We start from the raw sequence: 27476 nt of genomic DNA on the forward strand, positions 1-27476 counted from the left end.
TATTTTAAACATTAGTATTTATTTTTCTTAGAAAAATAAAGTAAATAGAAATAATATATTAAATAATCTCATTAAATAATAATACATTTCTACTATAATTCAAAATTATCATTGAATAATGATATGATAATAATAATATATGATAAATATAATATACAATATTAATATAAAAAATATCATATATATAATATTAATATAATATATAAACAGCATATTGATATACTAAATTTTTTACTAGATTGAGAAGCATCCTTATTTATAAGTTTCAACCCAAGATTACTGCCCTATGGTAATCTCAGATTCTTGATCTCAAAGACAAATATCCTATCATCAGATTGAATGGTGATTTAAAAAATAAAAATAATTTATAATAACTATCATGTAGAATCATCACAGTATAACCAAATACGCTATTATATTATATGATTTTATCATTTTTATCTATACCATTTTTGATTTGAGAATGATCATCTTATCAAACATCTCCCATAATTTTATAGAACCTTGTAGGCGAACAAGGCCGAAGGATTTTTTTTCTTTGGTAAAGAAGACAAAGATTCCTTTATTTGAACGCGGTAAGGCCCATCTTTGCATGTATACGGCGTCCATGGGACCTTGAGAATATATCGAGTTCCATGATGAGTAATTTACAACGGTGACATAGTATAAAATAGATTGCATTTTATACTGGAACTTTTCCAACGAGACGATTGTTGATGCGACATTATGCAATCTTTTTACTAAGAAAAGTATACATTATGCAATCTCTTTCTCGACATCGGTATCATAATTCTTTCAAGACACGACTCATAGTTTTTTTGAAAAAACGACCACCGATTTTCCCTTTAGCGTGGGTTCTTTTCTTGACACCCAAGCTTCGCTCTTGAATTATAGTTTCTTAATTGAGCACACGACACTAACATAGTTGGAAACATAGCCTAAATATATTATCCTTACATACAATGTTCCTTGGTTCCAATCCGGGTAAATAAATTACTTTCTTGAAGAACCGACGCAAAGGACATCAAAAGCTCGACGAGAAATGTTTTCTTTCCATCAAATTCTACATATTTGTGATTGAGAAAAACTGAAAAGCTAGCTAAGCACGTTGTATGACTATAAGTCAGTGTCACCTTCACCAGTAATATATTATAACATTTTTGGTGCAAATAAACTGAATTATCATGAAAACTAGGGTCCAAAAAGAGAGGCAAGTTGAGATATCCATGTAGAAGCCTCTTGGAGCTACCCCAGGTCTGCCCGTCCGGAGTTCCCAGCTTGCATTAAATATTACGATTATCCTAAGCTAAGAAACCTGCCCGACTATTACATCAAAGAATAGTTTTAGACTTTTGAGTAAAAGGTAGTATAAACAAACTGATGAACTCACAGAATAATCGTTTCAAAACCAAGAAGAAAAAAAAAAAAAAAAAACTAGTCTACGTGTGAAAATACCATATACTTCTGGCCACAGATATTTTATCTACTTTGTTTTCTTTGGGTGGCTACAGTGATTGATAGACAGGTGGAACAGTAGAGAGGGGGAGGGGGTGGGAAGCCACCAAGACATGTGCGAGGTCAGAGAGGCATCTATTCAATCCGCTTCTCAATGCTCTTCAAGATTTGAGCCAGTCATTAAATAAGGAAGGAGGGAAGGAAGGAGCCTTCGCCGGCCCTCAACCCTAACCTTCTCACCTTCCCTATAAAACCAAGCCTTCAAGCTCTCGCCGCTTGTACTGCTACGGCCTGCACTGGCTTGCCTCTTGAAAGCATCTGGGTAAAGGTTTGGATGAGGCCTCTGTTTGTTTAGATCTCTCTCCTCTCTCTCTCGGGGGGTCTAAGGGTTGCAAGTTATTTGAAGTCGGCATCTTCTTGACATTTATAATTCTCTGGGGCCTAAAGTGTGGTTTTATGGAGTCTGTGGATTATTGAGTAAATGGTTTCCGCGGACTGGTGTAACAGTTGTTTTTTCTGGTTCTTTTTTCGTCTTTCATGCTCCATCTTCTTCTTTTTATATGATTCACTGGAATGGTTGGTGGTTTGAAGGCTGTGGGGGTGGAGCTCCTTCAAGTCCAAAGGAGGGCCTTAGAGGGGTACATAGAGCTGCTGGTTTATGGATCCCACTGTCCTATTCCATGATCTTGGTGCAAATATCTATTGTTATCAGTGGGAGTAATGGTCAGATCATGGAGAGATCATTGATTATTTGGGATAGGCTTGTGGTTTGCATAACCCAGGAGCTGCATTAGCCCTGTCTGGTCCTTGTTTGGATTGAAGGGAGCTCTACACCTTCTCCCTGTTCACCCTGCCCTTCTCTCTCTCTCTCTCTCTCTCTCTCTCTCTCTCTCTCTCTCTCCCCCTTCTTCTCCTACCACCCACCACTCCCCCTCCTCTCTCTCTGGAGGAGTAGGTGGGGGGGGAGGAACCAGGAGATGTAGATTTACCCCTTGATGGGCAACGTATTAAGATTTATTTCCTTGTTATAGGATTTTTTTTTTTTTTTTGTCCCATAAAGGATTAGATCCGATATCAAATATTCATCAAAGGGGTTTATATATTTGCTTGGTCGGTCGTTGGGGCTGTCTTGCCTGTTCTCTCTCACCACCAATGGTAATTGTTCTCACTGTGATCCTATGTGCAGCGATTCCTGGTGTTTATTTTTGGTTACTTTGATATAGGTGGTGGTTTTCATACCCTGTTGGATTTTCCTGGTGTTTCTTTTTTGTCCAAGTTTGCTTTATCCTCTTGGCCTTCTTCGAGACTGAAGAAATATATGTATGATAGCCAGGTCTTCTTTTCTCCTAAATCTGCTGCAAGATCGAAGAAGAATACATTACGAGAAATTAGTTGCAAAGATGGCATCTTCAGGAAGAATCATTTTTGAACTCTTCAGTTATTTTATCATCTCTTTTTTTTTTTTTTTCCTTCCTCTTTTCCTTCTCTGGCTTAATTATTCTCCTTGTGCAGGTGGCATCGTCACGCAACCGAGAGGAATGTTAGAATAGTAGGATGGTTCACGGGCTGGCTGTTCTCAAGTTCGTACCAGTAAAACTCAATTAGATTAGATTAGATTCTCTGCTCCTATCTTCTCATATTTAATGTATTCGTATCGCTTTTGTGCGTCGATGTGATGTAATAAGCCTTTTGTTCCAGTCTTTTTTATGTACGGTCGGAATATCCTAAACAGCTTGGTCCAGCTTCATGACAACTCGAGTACTGTTTATGTTCTGATCTGACCTTTTATTTTTTACTCTTGTTTTTGTGTTCACAACTAATTAGATGCTAGGAGGTGACAACACTAACAAATTGGTTTCAAGGGACTTGTCCTACTGTTGGCAAAAGAGTACGAAGGAATAGGATTTAAGAGGATGGGTTGTACCCGCAGTGAGGACTGTTAACTCTTGCCTTCCCTCAAACTCTTGAGTTGCTAGCTTTGCTGCCTTGCGGTGGGATGTCATGTTGGAGAGAAGAGACGCTTGGGGTTCCGTAATCCTTGATTTGTTTGTTAACTTGGTGTTTAGGGTTTTGAGAGCACGGGGTTTAGGGTTGCCGGTTTGGTCTTTAGACATCGTTTAGGGTTGGTGACCCTATCCCGAGGGCGCCGCTGTTGGGGATTGGAAATGAAGAGAGATGGGTTCCGGCTCCATTTCCATGGATAGGAGGTTTTGTTATTGTTAGCGGATGTGTAGTCGAACGGATTAAAATAGCAGCCAAAGGTCTTGTATATTTACCAAATTTAAAAAAAAAAAAGAACTGTCTCGTACCAATTAATATGATAAAATATTTTGGACGTGGGTTAGCTGTGAACAGTGGGGTAGATTGGGTCAAAAGGGGGGCTAACCTTAAACCATCCTGGCCGATCCAACGGGGTGAAAGGGCATTTGAATTTGTCCGTTTTAGGGGTAGGGATGCTAAACGTTGGTGGATTGGATGTGGGCCGGTCGGTCGATGTTTCCGTCTCTTTCGTCATATTTGGAAGGAAGGGGCTGAGGTTAAGGTTGTGTATTATAAAATAATTATAATTTTGAAAGAATGGATTTAATGTGGATTATATTGGATGTTTTAGCTAAAATTCACAGACATGGTACATGCCATCTGATATCCGATCTGCTAAAATTATCAGTCTTATTTATATTTATTTATTAAAAAATAAATAAAAATTATAGAAATTTGGCTATTTGATTTTATTTATAATTTTATTAAATTTTATAAAGTATTTTAAACTTTATAAAAATAATTGACTATCATTAATATGTTATTGATTTAATTTTTTAATTTAATAATATTTAAGATTTTAGGCCTGTTTCGTTATATTGAAACATATTGTGAAAGGAGGGATTTAGGTGAAGATTATATATTAAAAAAATAATTATAATTTGAAAAGGATAGATGTAATATATATATTATAGTGGATGTTTTATCAAAAATCCATGGATGAAATCCATTCAATCTTCCGATATTATCAGTCTTATTTATATTTATTAGAAGATAATGAAAAGTAATATAAATTTGATTATTTGATTTTATGTATAATTTTTTAAATTTTATATTATATTTAATATTTTTAAAAATAATTTATTATTACTAATATATTATTGATTTAGTTTATTTTTAATTTAATAATATTTAAGATTTTATGTTATAAAATTTAATATTTTAATATATATTTGTATGATTAGATTTGATTTAGATTTGGATCAAGTTAAAATCTATAATATGGATCAATGATCCAATCCAAAACTGACTGTACATTAAAATAATAAATTATATATTTAGATTTTTTGGTTGTTGGTAAAAATAATTTTGAGATAGGTCACACGTTTAATGACTTGGATGTAAAGATATTTTGATCTGATTGGATCTCAAATTTTGTCGATTTTATTAATTTATTTATATTATATTTATATATATATTTTGTTATTCATTTGTAATAGTATTGGTGTAAAATAAATATAAATATAAATATGTTGATATTGGTCTATTTTCAACAATTTTGGATGGTAGTAATTGTTGGGCTAGAAAACCCTTTATAACTCTATATTTGATGCATGGGTTCGAGCTGCAGAGTGCCTTACTTTTCTATTGAGTTGGCCATGTAAACTAGTTTCAGCACAGATCTTTGGAGACAGGCTGGCACCCGTTTGCCGGTTGTCAACTCTTCCAGCGTAAAACGAGGCTTAGACTCGGTCCCTCCCAGTGCTTGGGCTTACAACTCTCAGAAATTTTTGCATCTTTGCGCATTTTCCTCTTATCTTTGTATGACCTAAAACGTTCGTTTTGTTTAAACCTTTTAATTCGACATTATCTGCAATCCTTTGGGATATAGTTAAGAAAATTCCGTGAATTATGGAAACATAAAAAAAGACATACCATGTGCTAAAAGGACTGTCCCCAAATACTTTGCACCCCGTTAGTCTGGGTTTCACATGAGACAACCGTCGTTATTATTATGACTACATGGGCTGAAGGGCACTGAGAAGATCCAAAGGTGGTCCTTGGGAGGCATCTTTCTTTCTTCCTTCTTTATTGTTTGTGCTGCTTGCTCTCAGAATTGCTTGTCTCTTGCCTGGCATAAAATCTACTAATCTATTAGCACAACAACTAAATATGGGATTATTGATCTAAAATTTGCTCCTTATATACCACTTCCAAACCACATATGCCAAACTGCAACTTGGATCGGGAATAAGTCATCGATCTACCTAATCCATTTGCAATGCTATCTAGTTGAGCATGGCAATCTCTATTTTATTAAATTATTTTTTCAAATTTTTTTTTTAGTATAAATTTTAAGTAATGGTCAATATCTAGTAGCTTAGCTGCTTGGCAACCTCATTTCAAGTGGGAGAACCCAGGTTCAAATCTGAATAATGATAAATAACAATATACTTGATGATGATGATAATGACGGCAAGGAGAACGAAGTAGTACCTAACATAACAATATATTTGATGATGACGACATGAAGAATGAGATAGTACATATCAAGCTATTGGCTTGCCTGACCTGTTCCTGAAGTAGTAAAATCATTATTTTCGAAAAACTGTTATTAAATGATTTTTTGCATATCAATATCAATATCAATATCATCAGTACTGGTTGGGATATTTATTATTTAATTAAGATTTAAGATGTCAAACCAAGATCTAACAACAAAGGTGAAATTCAACCATACATATAAAACAAAAAAACTCTATGTAACGAGCCTCTTAATGATTGGCTCGAGCTCAACTCGACATTAATAGAGATGGCAATGTCTTGGGAAAGTGAGAAGGTTGAATTATGCCCGAGGCTGTGGTCATCTCACAAATACCCCAACCACGGGAATCCTGGTGAATGGCTAAGGACAAAAGGGCAGCCACAGAAGGATCAACAAAAACAGCAGCCCAATTTGCATGAAACACAACAAAGTTGCAGGTTAAGGATGGGTTGAGAACCTTCTCAAACAAAACCAGGGTTATTCTGGAGAATCTGCTGCATACCGGTGGGTGAACCATCAGACAGACTTCAGGATCTAGAAATCCATTCATGCATGGGAACTAGAAAGAAGTCGGAGATAGGCTTAATAATAGTAGTGGTACAAGTAACATCTAAGTAATAATGGAAGCCACGGCTAAAAGAATTAACTATAACAAAGCTTAACATACAGAAGATTCTGATCGACTTCCCTGCTACCTTTATTTTTCTTTGGGGTATCCACCACCCATGTGTTAAAAACCAAGCTCTGCAAATGAAGTTCCAGTATCTTATGAATGGCAATGCATAAATTGATAACATCTCCGCCGGAGTAACTCAAGATTCTATGTGCAAGTTTGCATATAGAAGGGTGTAAAACAGTTCAACATCTGGCAAGCCTCGAATGGTCTGAACGAACTTATTGCTGCTGGGTTCCTCGAGCAGTGGATGGCATAGTTGTGTGACTCGTGGCAAGAGCTTTGCCAAGGGAACTCCTGAGGGTGGACTCATCCCTACAAGCTGCATGCTGATATCGTCTACTAGCATATCAACTACCTTCTTCAATGATATCTCCACAATATTTCCAAAATCCGGGCTGCAAACAAATATTGCTGACATAAGAATGGACAGTGCTAATATATTAAAATAAACATAAGTTCAAGAGTTTAATAAGCTAAACACTTGAGTTTTTCTTTCTGAAAACATAAAGAATTTTCACCAGATATGACCCATGCTTCTCAATAGTCTGTTTCAGCCTGATAAATACTAAAAAGGAAGATCTATGACTTGTAAAGTCTATCCTTTGACATTCAAATTGTGTTTCCTTGTCCCTAGCAGAAACACGCTGAGTGAATGGCAAACTTTGGAGAAAAAGGTAAGACACCAACTCTTCCTGCTAGCTAAAGGTTGTGTCCTTATACCCAGCATGGTGCTAGTCTATGATGCACATCTTGCCAATAACCATCACGCAGAAACTCAATGCACATGGTTAAGGTACTGACGTTTACTACTTGCAACTGGCAGCTGGCCTGGTTTTTAAACTTAAAAGGAAAAGTATATGGAAGAGCAGAGCTCTTTTGATTTCAGAATTCTCAAAGTATTTTTCCTAAAATAAATTGGAGAACCCAGCAATGTGAAGGGAACAGAATATGTAGGATAGTCAAATATGCTACACCTCCCTTCTGCAAAGATTCCAATCCTCATCGGCCAGCAGCTATGCAGGGCATCTTTTGAAGAGCCACAAATTACTTCCATTAGAGGAAAGTGACAGACCCAATATAGTTCTGCCAAAGGTAGCATCATGCCCGCATCAGCTGAATCAGGAGTTGCAACCTGCCCAGTCCTAGAAGGTAGATAATTTGTCAGGCACCAAAATTTTACATCTAACTGCTTTCAATAACACTCCATAATGATGAACAATACGTTGGTGCTCTCTCCAGCTTGAGGTTAAGTTTTTGCCACAAGGTCAACAATGAAAACCATTAACAGTGATGCGGCATAATCTCCTACAGGACTCAAGTCACACTAAGAGCTTCACATTATATGTGCATGGTCATGTATGGACCCTACATTGTGACATGTGAGCATTAATCTGTTCAAGACTAAACTTCTTTTTGGGCAAAATAATAGGTCATCATCATCAAACTTGAAGCAAATTGATTATGCAACTTCAATACATTCATCTTGTATACAAGAAATTACAGGTGTAGGCCTTTGTGCGTGTGCGTGCACGCACGCGTGCGAGTGTATTACATCCTTTACACACACAGACATTATATATACATACATACATGCATATGTGTGTGTGTGATGTGCATTAAGGCTTGTTGCTGGTGCAGCAGTTGCTAGACAAGATGTCATCTTAATGTTCATCTTTTATGCATGTTGTGTACCAGGTCAGGAGAGCAACTCCAAACTAGAAGATTCTCATGTCGCCAACACGTAAAACCTATCAAGCATGGAAGGATGCATAGCACTCTCAACTCAATATTTTCATCATAACTTCAACAACATGAGTGAAAAGATAGATGGATCAGGCAATTCACCATGTCTTGAGAAAATTAGAACCTTGCATATGGTTCTCTCAAAGAAAATCTTTGGAATCTCCACCAGATGGTAATGGCTTTGATAAACCTTATGCTATTAAGAAACAAGTATAATATGTCAACTGTAATACAATTCTCATTTTTCAATTAAATAACTAAGATAAGCAGAACTTGTTCCATGTAAGTATTGGTGATTACCGGTCTGTATTGCATATCCAAGATCCACATGTATGTGATACAATACCATAAACCTTATTAGTTCACACAAATGTATTGAAAAACGTCGTGTGACTTCTCTAACAACTTGACTCAAACAATCAGGCAAGTATAATACGTAAGATGTGATAAGCTCTGAAATACAAACATGATAAAGTAAAGATATAAGAAAAAAAATGTAATGATGAGGTATAAGAGAGAAGAGATGTGCAATCCACCACGAAAGTTATATAAATATTTTATCAAAATTAAAATATAAAATGATGTAAAGTTATCATCCTGCATTCCTACATGCAAAAGGACACAGAAGTTTGATACTATTTTGGTAGTACTAAAAGGATTCCAACCTACTTTTGCAGACCTTGACTCTTTGAATGGGGAAACTCCTAATCAACTTGAAGTCCACACCTATTATTGCGTCCCTAAATTAATGAGATTTTGAACTCCAACTTAGATCATACATCACCAATCCAGAGACTGCTAAGCACAGATCAAAGTCTTGGAACTAAGACCCCTCTCAGTTTGGTCTCATGTCAGTATGGTATTAGGTCAGACTGAAATGACCATTAACAAACATGAATGAAGAGAAAAAATTAAAAAGAAGTTTTGTCCAAGGACACCAAGCCATCCTTAGTGTTGGGATACAACCACCCTGGCTGGTACCAACAGGGACATCCTGGCCCATAAGAGAATTGGCATCCCAAATGCATGCTAGATATTGTTCTCTCATTGGAACTTACAACACTGGTGGACACACCGGGTAGACTGAGCACCAAATCCTTGCTTCTAATATTCAATCAACTTATAAAAGATCTAGATTTACAAAATTTAAAAAAATTACCTAGAGTACATTTTTATTCCTGTAACACTTAAGCAAGTCAATGAGGCCATACTATTATACATTATTCTATGATTCAATAACGTATGCAGCAACACTCTGAACTATGTATATAGTCACGGTCTCCTAAGTATCATATGACTAATATTGGTACATGAACATGTCAACCTGACTTCTAATTGTTTTCTCCCATATAACTGTAGCAACAGATTGTAATTTTCAGTGCTGATGCATCAATTACGCATGCTGGCATAGCCTTGGATGGTTATGCAAAAATCAACCTCAAGGTAGCTGGAAGGCCCTTACACTACACTGGTGTTGTTTCTGCTATTAAGGATGGATAGTCCACGCCCGACACAATCCACCTAGTGTCAATGTGATGAACGATTACCATGCAATGTGGCATAGACTTGGATGTTTATGCAAATCAACCCCAAGCTAGCTAGAAGGCCCTTACACTATATTGACGATGCTTCTGCTATCAAGGATGGATAGTCCACACCTCACACCATCCACCTAGTGTCAAAGATGGTTGTTTTATGGTTTCATTGCCATGTTACTTGTGACAAAAGTTTTGAGAACATAAAAATTATACGCCTCAGCTTACCCCTTGAATAAGCAATGGTAGGCTGGGGTTCTTATATTTCAGGTTATATGTATATTTATATGTAGAAGCAATTGGTAGAAACCAACAATCAGCCACAAACAGAATTTTTAGCACAAATGGAGGAGTCGTGCCACCTTTTTTAGCTCAAAAGCATGAATTTTCACCAACGCCAATTAAGAATTCAAATTAGAGCCTCCATAAACAACATGTTACCAGGTGACCTCTCCAAAATTCTATTCCACAACTAATTTTAAAAGTTTTTATTTAACTTCAATTAGCTTCTTCTTAAGTCCTAAGATTACATTGAATTATTACAATCATCTTTTGTAATGTTAGATCTATGATTCTGTTTTTTTTTTTTTTTTTTTTTTTGTCTCGTGAAAGACTTGCATGGCCATGATCCCAGGCTCAGATAATTTTGAATCACCATCACTCAAGCTCAAGGGAACAGTGCTAGGAAAAGGTTCATTTTCCTCACTTGTTGCATGTACAGAAGGATAACATACATTCTACTAGGCTAGTGAAACATCCAGGAGTAGCCATAACCACACCAGGAAGGCATGACCAACCCAAGTAAAAATGCTAATCCCAAATAAAGTAGGTAGGCTTGTTCCTTGCTGCTACTTCATGCAAAGCTAGAAAGGTGTGGCTTGAAGGGGATCTTAAAACCATCATTGAGTGCACTAATGGGGAGAGGAAGGCATTATCATCTACAATCCCTTGCTGCCTAATATCTAGTTAATGGTGGACTCTCTACAGCTTTTCCAACCAACACCTATCAAGCTGCTTATTTGTCAGCTGGCTATGGAGCTTCTCATGCTGGATTTTATCAGTGTATCTACTGTTTTTTCATCATCTTGTCTTCATTCTCTAATGCTGACTGTTCTGGATATGTCTACTAGGGAATGTTCAATGAGGTTTGCATCCTTTTTATCTTTTTTATTTTTTTTTTTTATTTTAAAAACGGGCTTCAGGCTCATGGTGCCTCAAACCACCAGATAAGGCTCATCCAGCAGGTTGTAAAATCTTGAAGATCTTGTGTAACGCTTAGATTAAGGTGAGAGATACATATCATATAGAGAAGCCCTTGAGGTGCATATCTTACATCCTGTGTCATATTATAAATAGGAGGTATGTTTGCAATAGGCTTTGGTTACTTCTACAGAAGAAAATCGATGACAGACTACATCTCCTGTTGGAACCCATATGAGTATCAGTTTTTTTGTAGGAATGAAACACTGTTTGCATACCTTGACAGCACCATCCGTGCCTCTGACATTAGCTGCTCGAGTTTGCCGACATCCATAGGAATGGAGGAATCGACAAAACCATTGGTAGATGTGACCATCAGTTGCCTGTATGCAATTTCATTCTCAGGTATCAAGTAATTTATCCAGTAGTTCTGTCCACCAATGTTCATGAACAACTCCAGTATCTGCATTATTGTTTCATGCAGTTGGACCATGCTAAAAGGATCCCTGAGCTGCTTTCTGCACATTGTGATCAAAATCCACAAAACAAATGCATCAAATTGTCATCGACAAAGTAAGAAGCCAACTTTTTGTACAAAATATAAATCAAGAATAATCATATTAGGAAATCAAGTATGCTACTAGACTATGCCATTCAACACAGTCAGATGCCAACATCCAAATATATCAATCAAATATTAGATACACATATGAATATGGAAGCACGAGCAATGAAATTTCAAAATTGTTTGGGCATGTTGGAAAAAAATATTTAGTTCTTTAAAAGTGAGGAAAGAGAAGAAATCGTAGGTAAGATGCCCTGTGTGTGTGTGTGTATAACAGCCCAAGTAAGAGCACAAAAAAAATATTGGGGGACGGTAATATTTAGATCGCAAATTAAGTGTGCATAAGCAAAAAGGATGCAAGCAGCATTAACTCCTTACTCTTTCAGAACTTCCGTAGCAGCTTTCTGCATGTTCACAATCAACATATTAATGCCATGGGCAGAAAGATAATCAGCAGTTGCCAGAAAGTCTTGCTGCCCATGCCTGCTAAATGAGTCAGATTCATCCTGCAATCAAACAATAAAAATGGAGACTCAAATATTTAATTCATTAACTAGATCTCTAAAGGATGCAAGAATAAAGATTGGTGGCACTGGAACCAACTGTAAAGAATTACTTGTGCACAGATTTTTAGATTATCAAATGCAAAATTCATTTATATTTATGCTTAAATATACTTTTCTCACTGATCATGTCACTATCAATAATTATATATAGGACAACTATAATTTGTAGCTGTAAATTTTCCACAAGATATTTTGAATCAACTGTAGCCCACCATCAGTCAGTAATTAACTAGATCAATGCATGTACAAATGCAAAAAAGCTCCACCCTAGTTTCTTGCCAATGTCTCAAGGCCACACGAAAAGCCCCATAGCAATGCCAAAAAGCTAGAGTGCATAAAGGATGTCTTTGAAGAACAGGACTTGCCATTTCATGAAGCCTCAAGAGCCCTCAATCTAACTTGATGAGGCCTTTGATTTTAGAGCAACAAAAGGTTAACATAAAATCGTTTTGAGAACAGATGGGGAGTAAAGGCAAAACAGACGGTTTCAAGGATGACATCTTCTTAAACTGTAAGTCTTCCATGTCATCTGCCTCCTAATGGGCATAGCACACTCATGCATGTGCGCATACACCATGCCTCAACAAACTATGGGCACACTAATGAACATGCACACCAAACTCTGTGCTCCCTGCCATGTGCATTACAACCGCAAACGGCAGTAAAAGGAAAAGAGGGAGAAACTACAAAAAGGCTCAAATAGGTAATGTGGAATTATTTTAATGACTACATGACAACCACCATCCAAAATTTCAAAATACTCACCAAAAAAAACTTTGGAAAAGCCAAAGCTCACTGAATGAACTAATTCATTGGTCCTTCCAAGAAACACCAACTACCATTAAACAAAATAATTAAAAACAAGCAAAGATTTTTAATATATCACAATAAAACTGTACGATGAAGAGAGATGCTTGCTTGTACGGGGAAACATTTCATGGTCCAACAAATATTGAAAGTTTGAAACATAAGATCATACCGCTCCCAATGAAGGATTGAAAGCTCAGTAGATTGAAATGGATTTTTATATCATGAGGCCGTGAGATTGAATGCAACTTGCACATGATAATGACAAACAACTATGACAACAACAATAACAAAAACAAATTTAGTTTCCCTTACTACATTGGTGCACGCATCAGTGAATACATATGTGAAGAATGCATGTACACGTATAGAGACATGCATTTATACGAATAGGAGGAGTGCGACATAAGCATACTAAAAGCCACACAACCAACTAGTTTGCAAAAGGTGAGAGCAACTTTACGAGTGGCTGAGAACTTTCCGAACCACGTGCAGCTTCTAGGTAGAGATGCCTCCCTAAAATGTTGACCTGAACCCTAACATACAAGCAAAGCATTGTCATTGACCACAAGGACGAAGCTGTTCTCGTGAAACCTGAAAAGGCAAAGGTCATGACAAACAAAATCAGCAAGAAAGATCATGCTTTGCAAGCAAAAGCACCAGCATCCTATTTTATCACCCAAAATGCCACCAAAGATACAAATAAAACAAAGAAATCAAATCCCAGCTCAAACGGTACATATTGATACACAAAAAATTAACCTTCACCGCAGTTCAAAAAAACATAAAAACCCAATAGAATCCAAAGTAAATTCAAGTACAGTAATGATGACATACTCAGAACTTTGAGCGTTTCCCAAAGCTCAAGCTTCTCCTTGGATGTAATGGCGTTGGATTGTCCCTTCCCTTGCATTAGCTTCTCAGTCAAATGCGAAAGGTCCAGCTCCTCCGCTATCCGAGACCGCAGATAGTGCATAGCATACGGCAGCGTCGTCGTATCTGAAATTCTTTGGATGTTCTCAAAATGCGTCTGCAATCTACGGATGAACACATGACGAAAAATTGGATTTTGAGATACGGATACCAAAATAATGATGGAAAAAAGGAATTTTTGGTACAGAAGAAGCAATACTGGGCCCTGATGAATTCATTAACTTGTCTCTCGCCTTCCATCTGCTTCTCCAAATCAGAGATTCTTCTTCTATGAGCATCGTAGAGCTTATAAATAACATACCCACTCCCAAATACTCCAAGAGCGACAAACACCTTCCTCTTATGCCTGTTCCAAAAACCCCTGCTTGAAAGATGGATAAAAATATGTTAAACAACAACAGAAAAGCTGGCTAATTGCAACCCCATAGATAGATAAAGATCTGTTATGAACGGAAAAGAGGAACCACCTTAAAGAAAGCATCGCTTGTTATCAAAAAGCCAAGAAAACCATGGCTAGATCCAGACTTCCAGCAAACATAGTTGAAAACCAATCAATAAAAGGGATCCGTGGAGAACAAAGCTTTGGAATCGAATCGAAATCCCCCGATGCTAAAGAAAAGATTTATAGAGGATTAGTTGATAGAACGAGTTGGGTTCGAAAACGGAGAAGAAGAGAAATTCTCTCCTTGATTCAGATGACGAGGAGAAAGGAGGAGAACAGAACTGGGGTTCGAGAATAACAAGCTTGGGAAACGGGGTACTTCCTTTCCGCGGCCCAAAACGCCAAGCCCCTGATATGAAAAAAGAGGGCTCCAACCGTGGTGCGGCCACCGAGGCGACGAGATGGAAGCTGTGGGCAGAGGAATTATTGCATGCACCAGGGGCATGTGAACCGGGGCAAATCCAAGAGCATGTGCACGGTAAACAGCGCGCAATCAGGAATTGGTGACATACAGGGTACCGTGGCGTGTTATCCACCGTGGGATTTGACGCGGTCCAATTGCACCCGGTGCGTGCAATACGGAGTCCTGTGGGCAGAGTGGGGTCTCGGAAGTGGGTATCCGAATTTCTGACCGAAACGGAAGTGACTTTACTTTCGGTGGATTCATGCACTGCCGGTTCCCAGCAACACCTTCTTCAGCGAAGCCTGTACCGGAAATATTCAAATTCCTTTGACCTAGATCAGTCACGGCTGGGCCACTCTTTTTAGTACCAGGGAGTAAGGTAGCGTCCCCTTCGTTCGATTTACGGTGAGTTGCATCGCTTCAATACTAGTAAAAATCTATTTATCTAATTACCTATCTAAATAATATATAAAAATATATTTTTTAATTAATAAATATTATAAAAAATTAATTAATTATTTTATCAATTATTTTATTCATATTTTTATTTTTTTAAAAATAAATAAGTTACTTTTTTTATAGATAATATTTAATACAAAGAAATATTGTCTGTCTAAAGAATTGCTAGATTATTTCTTTCATTAATTAATAAAATAAATATTTAATTTTTAAAATATTTTATTTTTATTTTTAATATTTCTATCCTTCAATATCTAATAACTCAATTATTTTTTTTAAATTTATAAAAAATATTATAAAAAATATGAATAATCTCGAAGCCACTTTTTTATATATAAAAAAATAAATAAATTATTTTTTATTTAATATTATATAAATAATATTTATTTAAAAATATAGATTTTTTATTTATAAAAAAATGGATGTTCAGAACTTTCTCAATACGCCACATGTCAAGCTCTGGGCTCCCCATAGGATATATAATATATATTTTTTTATATAACATAATACAATGGTCTTTACCAACCCTCCTAGCGGCAACATGTGTTGGTTGTTGCCTCGTCGGAACGGGTCAAAAAGACTATAAAATGAGATATTTTTTTATGGGTACGTCTTGGAACGTTGGTCTTAAAAATTGATTAACGCTTATGCATTGTATATGATCGATTTGATTAGAGAGAGAAAAAAATCATTTTCTCGGTGCTCGTCCATGCGAAATGAAAGCAAAAACAGTGAACCGAATAAAAATGGGCCCATGGGCTGTTTGTTTTTCTCACTCTTCTTCTCACGTTAAACTAGCAAATGAAAAAGTTAATATTTATTAAAATAAAAATCTGGTTGTATCAAATGCGGGCAATGCTGATGAGTAATAAAAGATACACATACACTATCGTAAACTAAATAATAACATCAAAAATATGTTCAAAATATTGACTAGCAACTCGTTACGGCTAATATATAATCTTATGTGATGCATGAGATATGATTTTTTTTATATTAATGATAAAATCAAAAATTTTGATTTTGAAGTCCTGCATGTCCACTACATTTAGCATCTTGCTCCCTTGCTCTTCCAATTGACGATGGAAAGCTTGCGTCGCCAACATGCATCATCGTGATGTCATAAGCAGTGAGCACCGCAAGCACGACGGCGAGGCTGTGACCGGTGATGGTGAGGCTAAGGGGTTGACCTTTGCCTCAGCATCGAGAAGCCGGAAAATCTAGTTGCAAACCTCATTGCGGAGTAAGCTGAGGGAGGTGAAGAGGCTCCATAACCCATGCTCCTCGGTCCAAGAACATGTTGGCATTGATTTGACTATGAGATACGTTCTTTGGAAGTGTACCCCTCGAAAGAAGACCCAATAATAGCTGCGAAGCGCCTCAAACCGACCATCCTCGCGGGCCCCTTTATTACATTGTAAAAGCCAACAAAGGCTGGCTGCCCTCCCCTTTCAAATCCGTGAGCTGAGTTCCCCCGTGGAAGCCTCCGTTTTAATTGGATGTTCTAATTTCAAGAAACTGGTTTTGAGAGAACTTAGCAATAAAACTCCAGCCAAAATCAAATTTGAATCAATAATAAGGAAATCCTAACAACTTCACGTACGAACTTTAGATTCTTGATGCACAAATCAGTAAATCATCAAAACAGCAACGTGATGCAGTCAGTGATCTTAAAGTCTCACGTTCTTTTTCCATTAAAAAAGAGAGAATTTTGAGGAGTTTGTTTTCAAGAGGGGCCTAACAATTAGAAGAGCGTCTGGAACTAAAGGGGTATTTGGTTCACAATCAGAATTGAAATAGGAATGAAAATCGGAATAGTTTAGAATCGAAATTGAAATGGCTAAATCCCTCGAAGTGTTTGGTTCATAATCGGAAATAAAATCGGAATCGAAATTGAAATAAAAATTTGAATCCATAAAAAAAAATAGGGATTGAGTTCTATATAGATTGAGTCATTCTCGTTCCATCCCAGAATTTAAATCAGAATGAGACTCCTTCCAATCAAATGATTGGAATGGGAGTCATCCATTTTGATTTTGATTCCAGACCTTCACTCCCCCCAACCAAACACCTCTTAAGAGATTTCGGATCTAGCAGCCAGGATGACTGTCAATCAGCATGCATGCTTGAGCTCATTAGAGACTGAACAGTACCTAACCAACATCACCTTATTGTTGGAGCCCACAATCAATTTGAATTCGAACATGGTTACATCCAATGGCCGCTGCACTTCCACCGCCTCGTTCATCTCGGACACCTCACCCGACTTTCCATTGCCAGAGACCCGCACGTCGCTCTTTGCCTTAACCGATGGGGGCGCGCCTTTTCCCTTCCGCCGTGAGAGCAACCCCATGGCTCATGCCAGCAGCAGTGGAGTCTGAAATCAAATATTGGGAGCATAAAATAATAATTTATTAATAATTTTTTAAATAAAATATTTTATAATAAAATAATAAAATAATAATATATATTCAAAAATATTATAAAAATATCAATAAATATTTAATTTTATATATAAATAAATATAAATAAAAAATATTATCTCATGACATCTATAAAATGATTTTGATTGCGTAAAAATCTCAATAATCTCTTTCACATTAAAGATAAAAAAATAATAAAATATTAAAGAATAAATAAATAATTATTTTTTAAAAAAAATTATTATTTTAAAATAAAAATTAATATATAAATTAATTATATGATTTTTTTTTAAAATTGATGGATTTATAATATGAATAAAATTAAAATATTAAAAAAACCATCATATATATATATATATATATATATATATATATATATATATATATATATATATATATATATTAAAATAAAAATCTTTCTCGAGAGTAGCCTTCGTTTGACATATAGGGTATTAGGAGAGGATAGAGAGCCATATGGCCAAAGGGAGAAAAGGGAAAAAAGTGCTCCGCGAACAGCGTTCTCACTTGCGACAATGCCCTCACTCGCCGAGTAGCCCCCCTTACTCGAACAGAAGAATAAAAATATTCGAGAATTGAATGCAGCTGGCTCGAGTCGCATGCATACTAGAGCTTCATCTTCATGGGGGAGAGAAAGAAGACGAGACTAGCAACCTTCATCTCCTCCAACAATCTCATGAGGACGCCATCGTTCACCATTTGAAATGCACCCCACGCACGTGCGATGGAGCCACAGGAGAGGGGTCCATGGAGGGGTCAAGGTCGACAATGAGGACCCCATGGTCCGACGAGGGAGGGTCCATGGATGAGAGGGGGATGGGCAATCGGAGGGATTTTGAGAACTCACAATAGAGCTTCAAGGACTCCAACATTCATGATCTTGGATGCGACGAACATGTACGCTAGCATCAGATTCTTCAAGATGATAGGCTATCTCACCAAGGAGGTCATCGGCATTGTTGAAGGTCCTCAGCCAGATTCGTACCCCTTTCGACGAATGCCAGACTTTAAACTACCCCAAGAGCCCCTCATCAGTCTTTGATACCTCTGGAAAACATCAAAAAAAAAAAGGATAATGATATCACCTTTTTAGGTTTGATCGGTGTCGAGAACGAGCTAGAGGTTGACGGCAGCGATGAGTTGGTGATTTCGACTCTGGAGAGGGAGGAGGTTGGAGATGATGGCGCCATTATATATGGTTCCTTTGTTCTTCATCACTCTTGAGTCTTCTCTACTGCAATGGAGAAGCAACGGGAAGAACAATGGAGAAAGAAGTGGAGTCAACTTAAAGGGAAGGAATAGAATTGTCAAAGAGGGATAGAGATGGGGGAAGAAGGTAACAGAAATATGGCCACTCTCTGTCTCACTCTCTTTATCCTTTTGTTTATTTGCACATGTAGAAAATAAATCTTTTTGGCTATTAATTTAAAAAAAAAGAAAAGAAAAGAGAAAGGAGAAAAGAGAGGGGAGAAAAAGAGGTAGGTGGTGGGGTCTTGACTCATGGAGGGCTTCTTGGGCTCCATCGTGGCAGCAAAAAGGAGAAAAAAAAAAAAAAGAACAAGCTCCGGATATGGAGAGTAAAATAGTGAAGAACGAATACTAATATTGGAAGAGAACAGTGATTTTTGGAGAAGCTAAATGGCAAAAGCCCATTAGAAACTCCAAATTTAAAAAAAAATAAAATAACTTATAAATAGCTTATAATCTATGTTATGAATAAAATATTTTTTTATTATTATTTTAATTATTTTTAAAATATATAGAATAAATATTAATAAATTAATAAAAAATATTTTTTAAGAAAAAATTATGTCTCGTGCATGGCACATGGTTCTAATCTAGTAATTGTTAATAGTGGTGGATATACCAATGATATGGTGGTGGTAATGATGATGGCGACAATATTGACAAAAGCAATAATAATAATGACAACAACGACAATATCATCCATGGTGGTAGAAACAGCGATAGTACTAGAGATAGTGTTAGCACCGGTGGTAAAAAATTATGATTTTTTTATTTTTAAAATTAAAATTAATTTTTTTAATAAAAATGGAGGGAACATTCATCTAAATTTATTATGAAAAAAGAGAGTACAAAAGGTACATAAGAGTAACAAAAGCTCCATCATCCCATCAATATTGAAATTCAAATTTTAAATTTTTCTTAGCAACCCATCAATATTTAAAATTTAAATTTTTTTATATAAACAAAACATTCAAATTTTAAAATTTGAATTCCAAAAAAGAGAAACCTCCATCATGCCGTCACTGGGGATGTAGTATCGGTGGAGTATTGCTGACCGTCAAAAAAAATTATCGATTCCACTTATCCCAAAAAAGGAGAGGAAGACCTAAATCAATCTAAATGGCTGATCAATGACCGAACGACCACAATAACTCGAGAAGAAAAGGTAGAGATAGAAAGAAATGATCAAGCATCTTCAAAGGGAGGAGTTAACTGCCAAATGGGTTGATCAAAGCACGAGAGAAGAGATAATAGGGAGAAATGAAAATATTTTCTGCGACTGGTCCAACCATGGCACTAAGAAAGAGAAACAATCCGATGGTCGGAGGAGAGATAGTACCAACTACATCACAAAGGAGAGAGACATAGGCATTGGCGGATACAAGTAGAAAAATGTAAGGTACATTGATCCCATAAAAAAATTCACACACACACACAAAATTGACACACACAAATACAAAAAATTGACCCCATACACAAAAAAAATTGATCCTACAAAAAAATTATCCACCTACATTGACTAGTGGGAAAAGCCAAAATTGACCCTACAACATTAGTTGTATATATATACTTGTAGGAAAAGCTAAAATTGATCTCACTAATTTTATGAATTGACTCTATATCTTATATAAAATTTAAAAAAAGTACATGATAAAAAAAGATCACATCAAAAAAATAATTATGATCTACGTTTTTTTTTAATGACTCACATGTCATATCTTTTTTTCTCTCTCTCTCACCACTTTGACCTCTATTTCTCTCTCTCTCCTTCTTTTTTATTAATTACTTCTTTATTTATCTTTTAATATCTCATCCCAATTCATCCATCTACCTCTTTTATTTAAACTCTACATCAATTTATTTTTTAATCCTAAAAGAACTATATCAAAAAATAAAAAGAATAATTATGACCTACATTCTTTTTCTATTTAATAATTCACATATTATACCTCTCTTTTCTTCTCTCATACTACTTTGACCTTTCTCCTCCTCTCTCTTATTCTTTCTTTTTTATTTATTATTTATTATTTATCTTTTAATATCTCACCCTAACCTCATGGTCTCCATCAGCCTATCTCTTATATTTAAACCCTACATTAATTTATTTTTTCATCCTAAAAGAATCATGTCAAAAAATAAAAAGAGTAATTATGACATATAATTTTTCTCTATTTAATGATTCGCATATCCCACTTTTCTCTTCCTCTGTCATGCCACTTTGACCTTTCTCCTCCCCCCCTCTTTTTTTTTATTCATTATTTCTCTATTTATCTTTTAATACCCCATCCCAATCCCATGATCTCCATTTGTCTATCTTTTATATTTAAACTCTATATCAATTTATTTTTTATATCCTAATTAATCCAAATATAAAAGAAAATCATATGTTTTTCTTGTCTCTCTTCTCGATCTGAATTACATATGTCTCTTTTAGTTTCTTTTTTTTTTGTAACATTCTTTTAATTTTTTTTTGTCTCCTTCTTTTTTCACTCATATCAAATATATACGATTAAAATAATTTTTGATTAACCATTATAATTTTAATATTTAATAATATTTAAAATTTTACTATGGTGCTCTTTTATAATATTTTATTATAAAAAAATATTTAGGATATTACAAATTATCATTTATATATATAATTTTTTAAAATAATATATTATTATTATTATTTTTTCTTTTTTCTTTCATAACTCCTTTACTTGTTTTATTATATTGGCCCCATAAGGTAAAGTTTCTGAATCCGCCACTAGATATAGAGGAGTTATCCGGCAGTTGGAAGAGGGAGAGGGAGAGAGAGGGGCAGAGGAAGAGGGGCTTCCTGTAGCTAGCCAACTATGGAGAAGGATTGGTGAGCACTCCGATCATAGCATCAGGAGAGGAGAAGTAGTTCAGTGCCAAAGAGGATATTTGATCGGAGGAGGAAGGGGGAGCGTTAGAATAGGTCTACTCATTAGCCAAAAGCTGAGAAGGGCCAGCAAGGAGGCCAGCACGATGACGAACAGAGAGGGAGAGTGAGTGAGAGAGACGAGGAAAGGGGAAGGTGCTGCTTGGCCAAATAGAGAGAGGGAAGGGAGTGAGGCATTGAGAAAAAGAGGAGAGAGAGAAAGGAGCATGGGGAAAGGAGAGAAGGGGGGAGGGTCAGGGACAAAGAGCTAGGGAGCTTAGACGAAGATGGAAAGCAAGATTTGGCTTTCAAGTTTTTTTTACTTTCATATTTTTCTATAAATAATGAATAATTTTTAAAAAATAGAAAATAAAAATAAATAGTACCATCACTATCAAGTATCAACATCATTTTTACCATCATCATTGGCACCTTTGCCGTCACTGCAATTATCACCTTCACTTCTGTCATCGTTGCCACGAGTAGCACACTTACTACGTTGCCACCGTCATCACATCACTACTATCATTATAATTATCATCTACATCGTTCTCATTGCTACGATACTATCATCACCTATGCCTCTACTATATAAATAGTATTTTTGTCACCACCATTACTATGACTATATCCAATATACCATCATTACAATCATCATCACCTTCATTAGCCGATGTCCCTACCATTGCCATTGTTGCCACCACCCTATTGTCATCACTTTCTCCGTATAACCAATGCTCATATCACTAATACCATCAACTTTTCCTTCCCTTCACCATTCCCATTATCGTCTCTTCGTATCAATGTCATGCTCATTATTTTTAAAAATAAAAAAAATTTATAAAATATATTTATATTTTAAAATTTTAAAAATAAATAAATAAAAATGATTGCGAATGACATGTAAGTTAACCTTTTTATGGTATACTTTACCAAGCCCCAACTTATGCTTTGCTAGCGTTGACGAAACCATGAATAATCCAAGAAGTTTTTAACATGGCAACGTGAAACGAGTAGTCTCCTACAACTGCAAGCTTCAGCCTCCATAACATCATGTTTCAATAACCTCTGCAAGACAAGATAAAATTCCAATTATAAACCCGTCGAATTAAAAATATCGCACAATTTTAACTCGAGTCGCAAATGATCCAATTCTAACCAGATACGGCCGCGAGCCCAGCGCGGCAATCTGGGCCAGTCCTAACGTGAGAAATGCCTTCTCACCAGCCCACCAGCACCTTGCCCCAATCCCACGCCATTCCTAACCACAAAACCCTAGCCTCGCCCACCCCTTCCCCTATATGAGCCGTCCTCATCCACTTCCCATCATTTCTCCCGAAACCCTCGCAGCCGGAGAGTCGCCGCGGCGCGCGAACCGCTACCACCACCACCTCCTCCTCCCCCGGCGGCGATGGCGGACACTCTGGTCCTCCGCGGTACGTTGCGCGGCCACTCCGACATGGTGACGGCGATCGCCACCCCGATCGACAACTCCGACATGATCGTCTCCTCGTCCCGGGACAAGTCCATCCTCGTGTGGCACCTCACCAAGGACGCCCCCCTCTCCGCCGAGGGCGCCGCCGCCTCCTCCTACGGCGTCCCCCGCCGTCGCCTCACCGGCCACTCCCACTTCGTCGAGGACGTGGTCCTCTCCTCCGACGGCCAGTTCGCCCTCTCCGGCTCCTGGGATGGCGAGCTCCGTCTCTGGGACCTCAACACCGGCACCACGACCCGCCGCTTCGTCGGCCACACGAAGGACGTCCTCTCCGTCGCCTTCTCCATTGACAACCGCCAGATCGTCTCCGCCTCCCGCGATCGCACCATCAAACTCTGGAACACTCTCGGCGAGTGCAAGTACACCATCCAGGATGCGGACGCCCACACCAATTGGGTCAGCTGCGTTCGCTTCAGCCCCAACGCCTTCCAGCCCACCATCGTCTCTGCCTCCTGGGACCGCACAGTCAAGGTTTGGAACCTCACCAACTGCAAGCTCCGCAGCACCCTCACCGGCCACAGCGGCTACGTCAACGCCGTCGCCGTCAGCCCCGATGGTTCCCTCTGCGCCAGCGGCGGGAAGGACGGGGTCACCCTGCTCTGGGATCTCGCCGAGGGAAAGCGGCTCTACTCGCTGGATGCCGGGGCCATCATCCATTCTCTGTGCTTCAGCCCCAACAGGTACTGGCTCTGCGCCGCCACGCAGGAAAGCGTCAAGATCTGGGATCTCGAGAGCAAGTCCATCGTGCAGGATCTCAAGCCCGAGACCCCCACCAGCAAGAACCAGGTATATAGATTGATGAACGTGTGCTCTTTTGTCTTTTTGCCCCTCATTTTAGATCTGTGCTTCTTTTTAAGGGAAATGGTATTTTTCGGTCTTCTCTTGACAAGTTTTTGGATTCATAGGTGAAAAAAAGATTAGATCCCCCTTCTGCATTTTTGATTAGCATGTTATGACATTACCTGGGAATTTTGGTTGTGTTGGATCTACCGATGTAATTATTTGTGTCTGTTTTGTGGGTATGGTATTGCTCGATCATCTTTTGATTAGGATTTTAGATTCTAAGGAACGATAAGATTCCCCCCTCTTCCGTTTCTACGAGTAGTAGATTGTTTGTTAGATGTGGGTGCAATGAGTTTGTCTGGATCTGGTGCCAGGGTTGTATGGTTGATGTATTAATGTTGGGCGCAGATATGTGCACAAATAATGCATCTAGGGTCAGTAGGGATGAGTAGTCTATGATCGATCACTCATAAGCCCGGAGTATTGGGTTGAACCAAGCACTTTGGAGAGGTGGATGGTTCCCTCTTTTTAATCTTCTCTCTTTTTGTTTCACATATTTGTCAATGTGCAACTGATATTACTTTGATTGAAGCCACCGAAAATACCCTTTGTGTGGTGGTAAGCTTGCTCTGTTGTGATCTGAGTGTTATGGGCTCGAAACCAGGAAATAGCCTCTCTGCATGCAGGGGTAAGACTGCATATATTTGACCTTTCTGGGATGCCTTTTTATGGTTGAAGTTACTATTAGTTTAAGGCCGTGGGTATTATTGCATTATCTTTTTCAATGACCTGTAGAATACTATTAGTAGCTGTGATATCATGTGCATTGAAGTCCATTTTGGCTCATGAAATGATCGGTGAATCATCAAGGATTAAAGAGAGGCTGAATGGACCTTTAGGAAGATACTTGCATTGTGAGGACGAGGTCAACGTCAAATAAGTATGATATTGATTGGAGGTCGGGACTTTCATTTAATAAACTACAAACTACAATGATAACACTGGTGGTGGTGATTTTCGGAGATTGTTCCGGAAAAAAATAAAGAAAGAAAGTTATAGCTACCTCCATCTGTCAAGTGTTGCTGTTGTGTTTAGGCTAGCATAAAAACTGAAGATTGGGACTTGAGTTCTTTCTGTTATTTTTCTGAATTGTAGTATAATTATCTGGAAATCTGTTTCACGCTTTTTATCCCTGTCAACAATTTTTGGGACTTGGGAGTAAAGTACGAATTTGGTGCATTGATCATTTAATATAGTTGTCTCTATACTTGAATTGTTTCATATTCTTTCAGAAGCAACCATGTTTAAGGTTTCAATGGGTTTTAACTGCTTTATGCTTGACTCTTCAATAATACTAGAAGTCTAGAACTGGCCACATGCTATGAACCTGATTAAGGAAGAAAGGGAGATGTGGCACGAAAGGTTTTTTTTTTTCTTTTTTAAATTTACCAGAAAATATAAGTTGTGACATCTGTGGAGTCTAGAGATGGCAGCCTCTTTCTGTTCTTTTCTTTCCCGTGTTGGTGCAGGGCATGCGTGGGGGGGAGATGCGTGGATGCTACAGTTTAGACTCCAAAAGAGACTAAAAGTCTGGTAGGAGGGCAATCTATTTAGAAAATAGAAATCCAGTAACAAGAGCCTTTTTCATTGAACAAAGATGCAACCATAACTTAATTATCTAAAAGCTTTTCATTAATTTACATGTCTACGATCTTTGAAGTTTCTTATCAGTTAATAAAATGTAAATTCTTAGCTCTATAAGATTATAAATCTGCTTGCCATGATCATGAATTCTTGCGGCTTTTCTCGGAAACAAGCTAGTGCAATGCTAGTATTTGTCTAAGCGTCTTTTGAGTCTGAGTAATCTGCAAACAGCCTAAGTTTTTAAGAAAGTGAGAAGACCAGAACATTTAAAACTTGTGTTTGCATTCATGTTTTTGCACTTCTTTTGAGTATTTTCGTTAGATATCTGGGCACGTTGGTGATTGAGAGCCTCCTGGCACTATCTACAGTAAATAGAAATTAATGCAGTGCATGTTTTATGCTTGTTGAACAAAATGCATGTCCCACTATATAGTTTTGTAAGTTGTTGTTGCTAAGAATTTGAGGCGTGTGAGATCCAAATCATGTCTATTGTATAAACCTTTTGCTATGACAATTGTTGTTTTGCAGGTGCTCTCTTTCAATGTTTATTTGGTCTCTCTGTAGGTATTCCTGCCTATAGTAGTAGTGCTAGATTCTTCTGATCTAAAATCATACTGTACCATGTGTTTACATTCCTGATGATGCTTGTTGCATTATTTTGCGATTTGTCTATAACTGAAGTTGTTCTCGTGTTTAGGCATTGTGACTGGGTCTTAGACGTTCTGCATGATTTTGATTTTTTTTTCCTTTTTATGGCAGGGATTGGGAACCATTTACCTCTGAAATAGTAAAAAGTTAGATATTCTTATAATTCTCCACTCAGGCATCCTGTTAATTTTTGTAGTTCAGCGCAATTATCTTGGTTTGCTCTAGTTCAATATCCCGTTCGGTGCTTTTGTAGTGCAAAAGAAGACTCATTGATTAGTTGTCGCACATAATGTCTTTTTAGTCGATGTGCTTGTTTAGGTACATATTGGTGTTGGGACATCCATTACCTCTGTCTAACAATGATGCCTAACTTTTTTCTCCTCACTGACTACAATCGCAGATGTTGTACTGTACAAGCTTGAGTTGGAGCGCTGATGGAAGCACCTTGTTTACTGGTTACACTGATGGTACCATCAGAGTCTGGGAAATCAGTCGTTATTAGAGATAGAGATTTAGGTGGAAGTCTCTTTTTTGCAACGGTCTTTTAATTTTTCCGGATGAACATGTGGTATCAATTTCATATTTATTGTTGCATTTTGCCTGCGTGTTTGGAGATTAAATATTTTCCTATTGGATCTCAAGGTTATTCCATAGCTTTTCTCAAGTAACCTCTGAATGGAAGGGTATTCTCTTCTCTGTTGTTAAATGAGTGCTGTTTTGATCCTTTTTAAATCTTCGGAATTTTTTGATAATGAATGCTTTCTACATGGGAAAATCAAAATAGTTCCTTCACTTGTTGTAGATCATGTGCTTAATATTGAACTTGCTCTCCTCTGGGTGTTCGTATAGTTTTTTTTCTCTCTTTTATAAAAACAAATGTCAGGTACAGCTGTGCACAAATTCTGTATCGTATGCTCGTTCCCCCTGCCACACTCGAGCGACGCGTGGCTGGGCCCACGGTAGCTGCTCACCATTTCGGGTGAGCTGCCATTTCCATGCTGGTTTCTAGGGCGCAGGCTAA

At 37.4% G+C, this 27476-nt stretch overlaps 2 protein-coding genes and 1 long non-coding RNA gene across 4 annotated transcripts; 2 read left to right on the forward strand and 1 right to left on the reverse strand.

The window, feature by feature from the left end:
- Window positions 1–1789: 1789 nt before the first annotated feature.
- Window positions 1790–3208, forward strand: LOC105047055 (uncharacterized). The gene is made up of 2 exons (XR_003801158.2): window positions 1790–2892; window positions 2968–3208. It is a non-coding gene; the product is annotated as an uncharacterized lncRNA (long non-coding RNA).
- A 3332-nt stretch (window positions 3209–6540) lies between these two features.
- Window positions 6541–14893, reverse strand: LOC105047053 (peroxisome biogenesis protein 3-2). Of its 2 annotated transcripts, none has more exons than XM_073259282.1 (8): window positions 14730–14888; window positions 14473–14614; window positions 14205–14366; window positions 13910–14109; window positions 13536–13666; window positions 12078–12205; window positions 11413–11652; window positions 6541–7051 (listed from the first exon to the last, which is right to left on the reverse strand). In XM_073259282.1, exons 2-8 carry the CDS (start codon window positions 14484–14486, stop codon window positions 6793–6795), a joined length of 1134 nt encoding a protein of 377 aa, XP_073115383.1. In that variant the 5' UTR covers window positions 14487–14614; window positions 14730–14888; the 3' UTR covers window positions 6541–6792. The 2 variants fall into 2 exon arrangements, with proteins under 2 accessions (XP_073115383.1, XP_019707022.1); XM_019851463.3 differs by adding an exon at window positions 8502–8595 and having other exon boundaries at window positions 6924–7051; window positions 14473–14893.
- An 8280-nt stretch (window positions 14894–23173) lies between these two features.
- On the forward strand, window positions 23174–27161 carry LOC105047052 (small ribosomal subunit protein RACK1z). The gene is made up of 2 exons (XM_010925839.4): window positions 23174–24166; window positions 26856–27161. The coding sequence occupies exons 1-2, from the start codon at window positions 23297–23299 to the stop codon at window positions 26955–26957; spliced, it is 972 nt and encodes a 323-aa protein (XP_010924141.1). The 5' UTR covers window positions 23174–23296; the 3' UTR covers window positions 26958–27161.
- Window positions 27162–27476: the final 315 nt, after the last annotated feature.

The sequence above is a fragment of the Elaeis guineensis genome, chromosome 6 (genome assembly GCF_000442705.2).
Source record: "Elaeis guineensis isolate ETL-2024a chromosome 6, EG11, whole genome shotgun sequence".
NCBI classification, from domain to species: domain Eukaryota; kingdom Viridiplantae; phylum Streptophyta; class Magnoliopsida; order Arecales; family Arecaceae; genus Elaeis; species Elaeis guineensis.

Excerpts from the sequence above, each read along its gene's own strand:
- LOC105047053 (XM_073259282.1), bottom strand. Across the intron at positions 13,667-13,909 it reads GGAAACGCTCAAAGTTCTGA|GTTTCACGAGAACAGCTTCG; the intron begins GTATGTCATCAT and ends TTGCCTTTTCAG. Across the intron at positions 7,052-11,412 it reads GCACGGATGGTGCTGTCAAG|CCCGGATTTTGGAAATATTG; the intron begins GTATGCAAACAG and ends ATTTGTTTGCAG.
- LOC105047052 (XM_010925839.4), top strand. The coding sequence starts at position 23,297 with ATGGCGGACACTCTGGTCCTCCGCGGTACGTTGCGCGGCCACTCCGAC. Across the intron at positions 24,167-26,855 it reads CCCCCACCAGCAAGAACCAG|ATGTTGTACTGTACAAGCTT; the intron begins GTATATAGATTG and ends CTACAATCGCAG.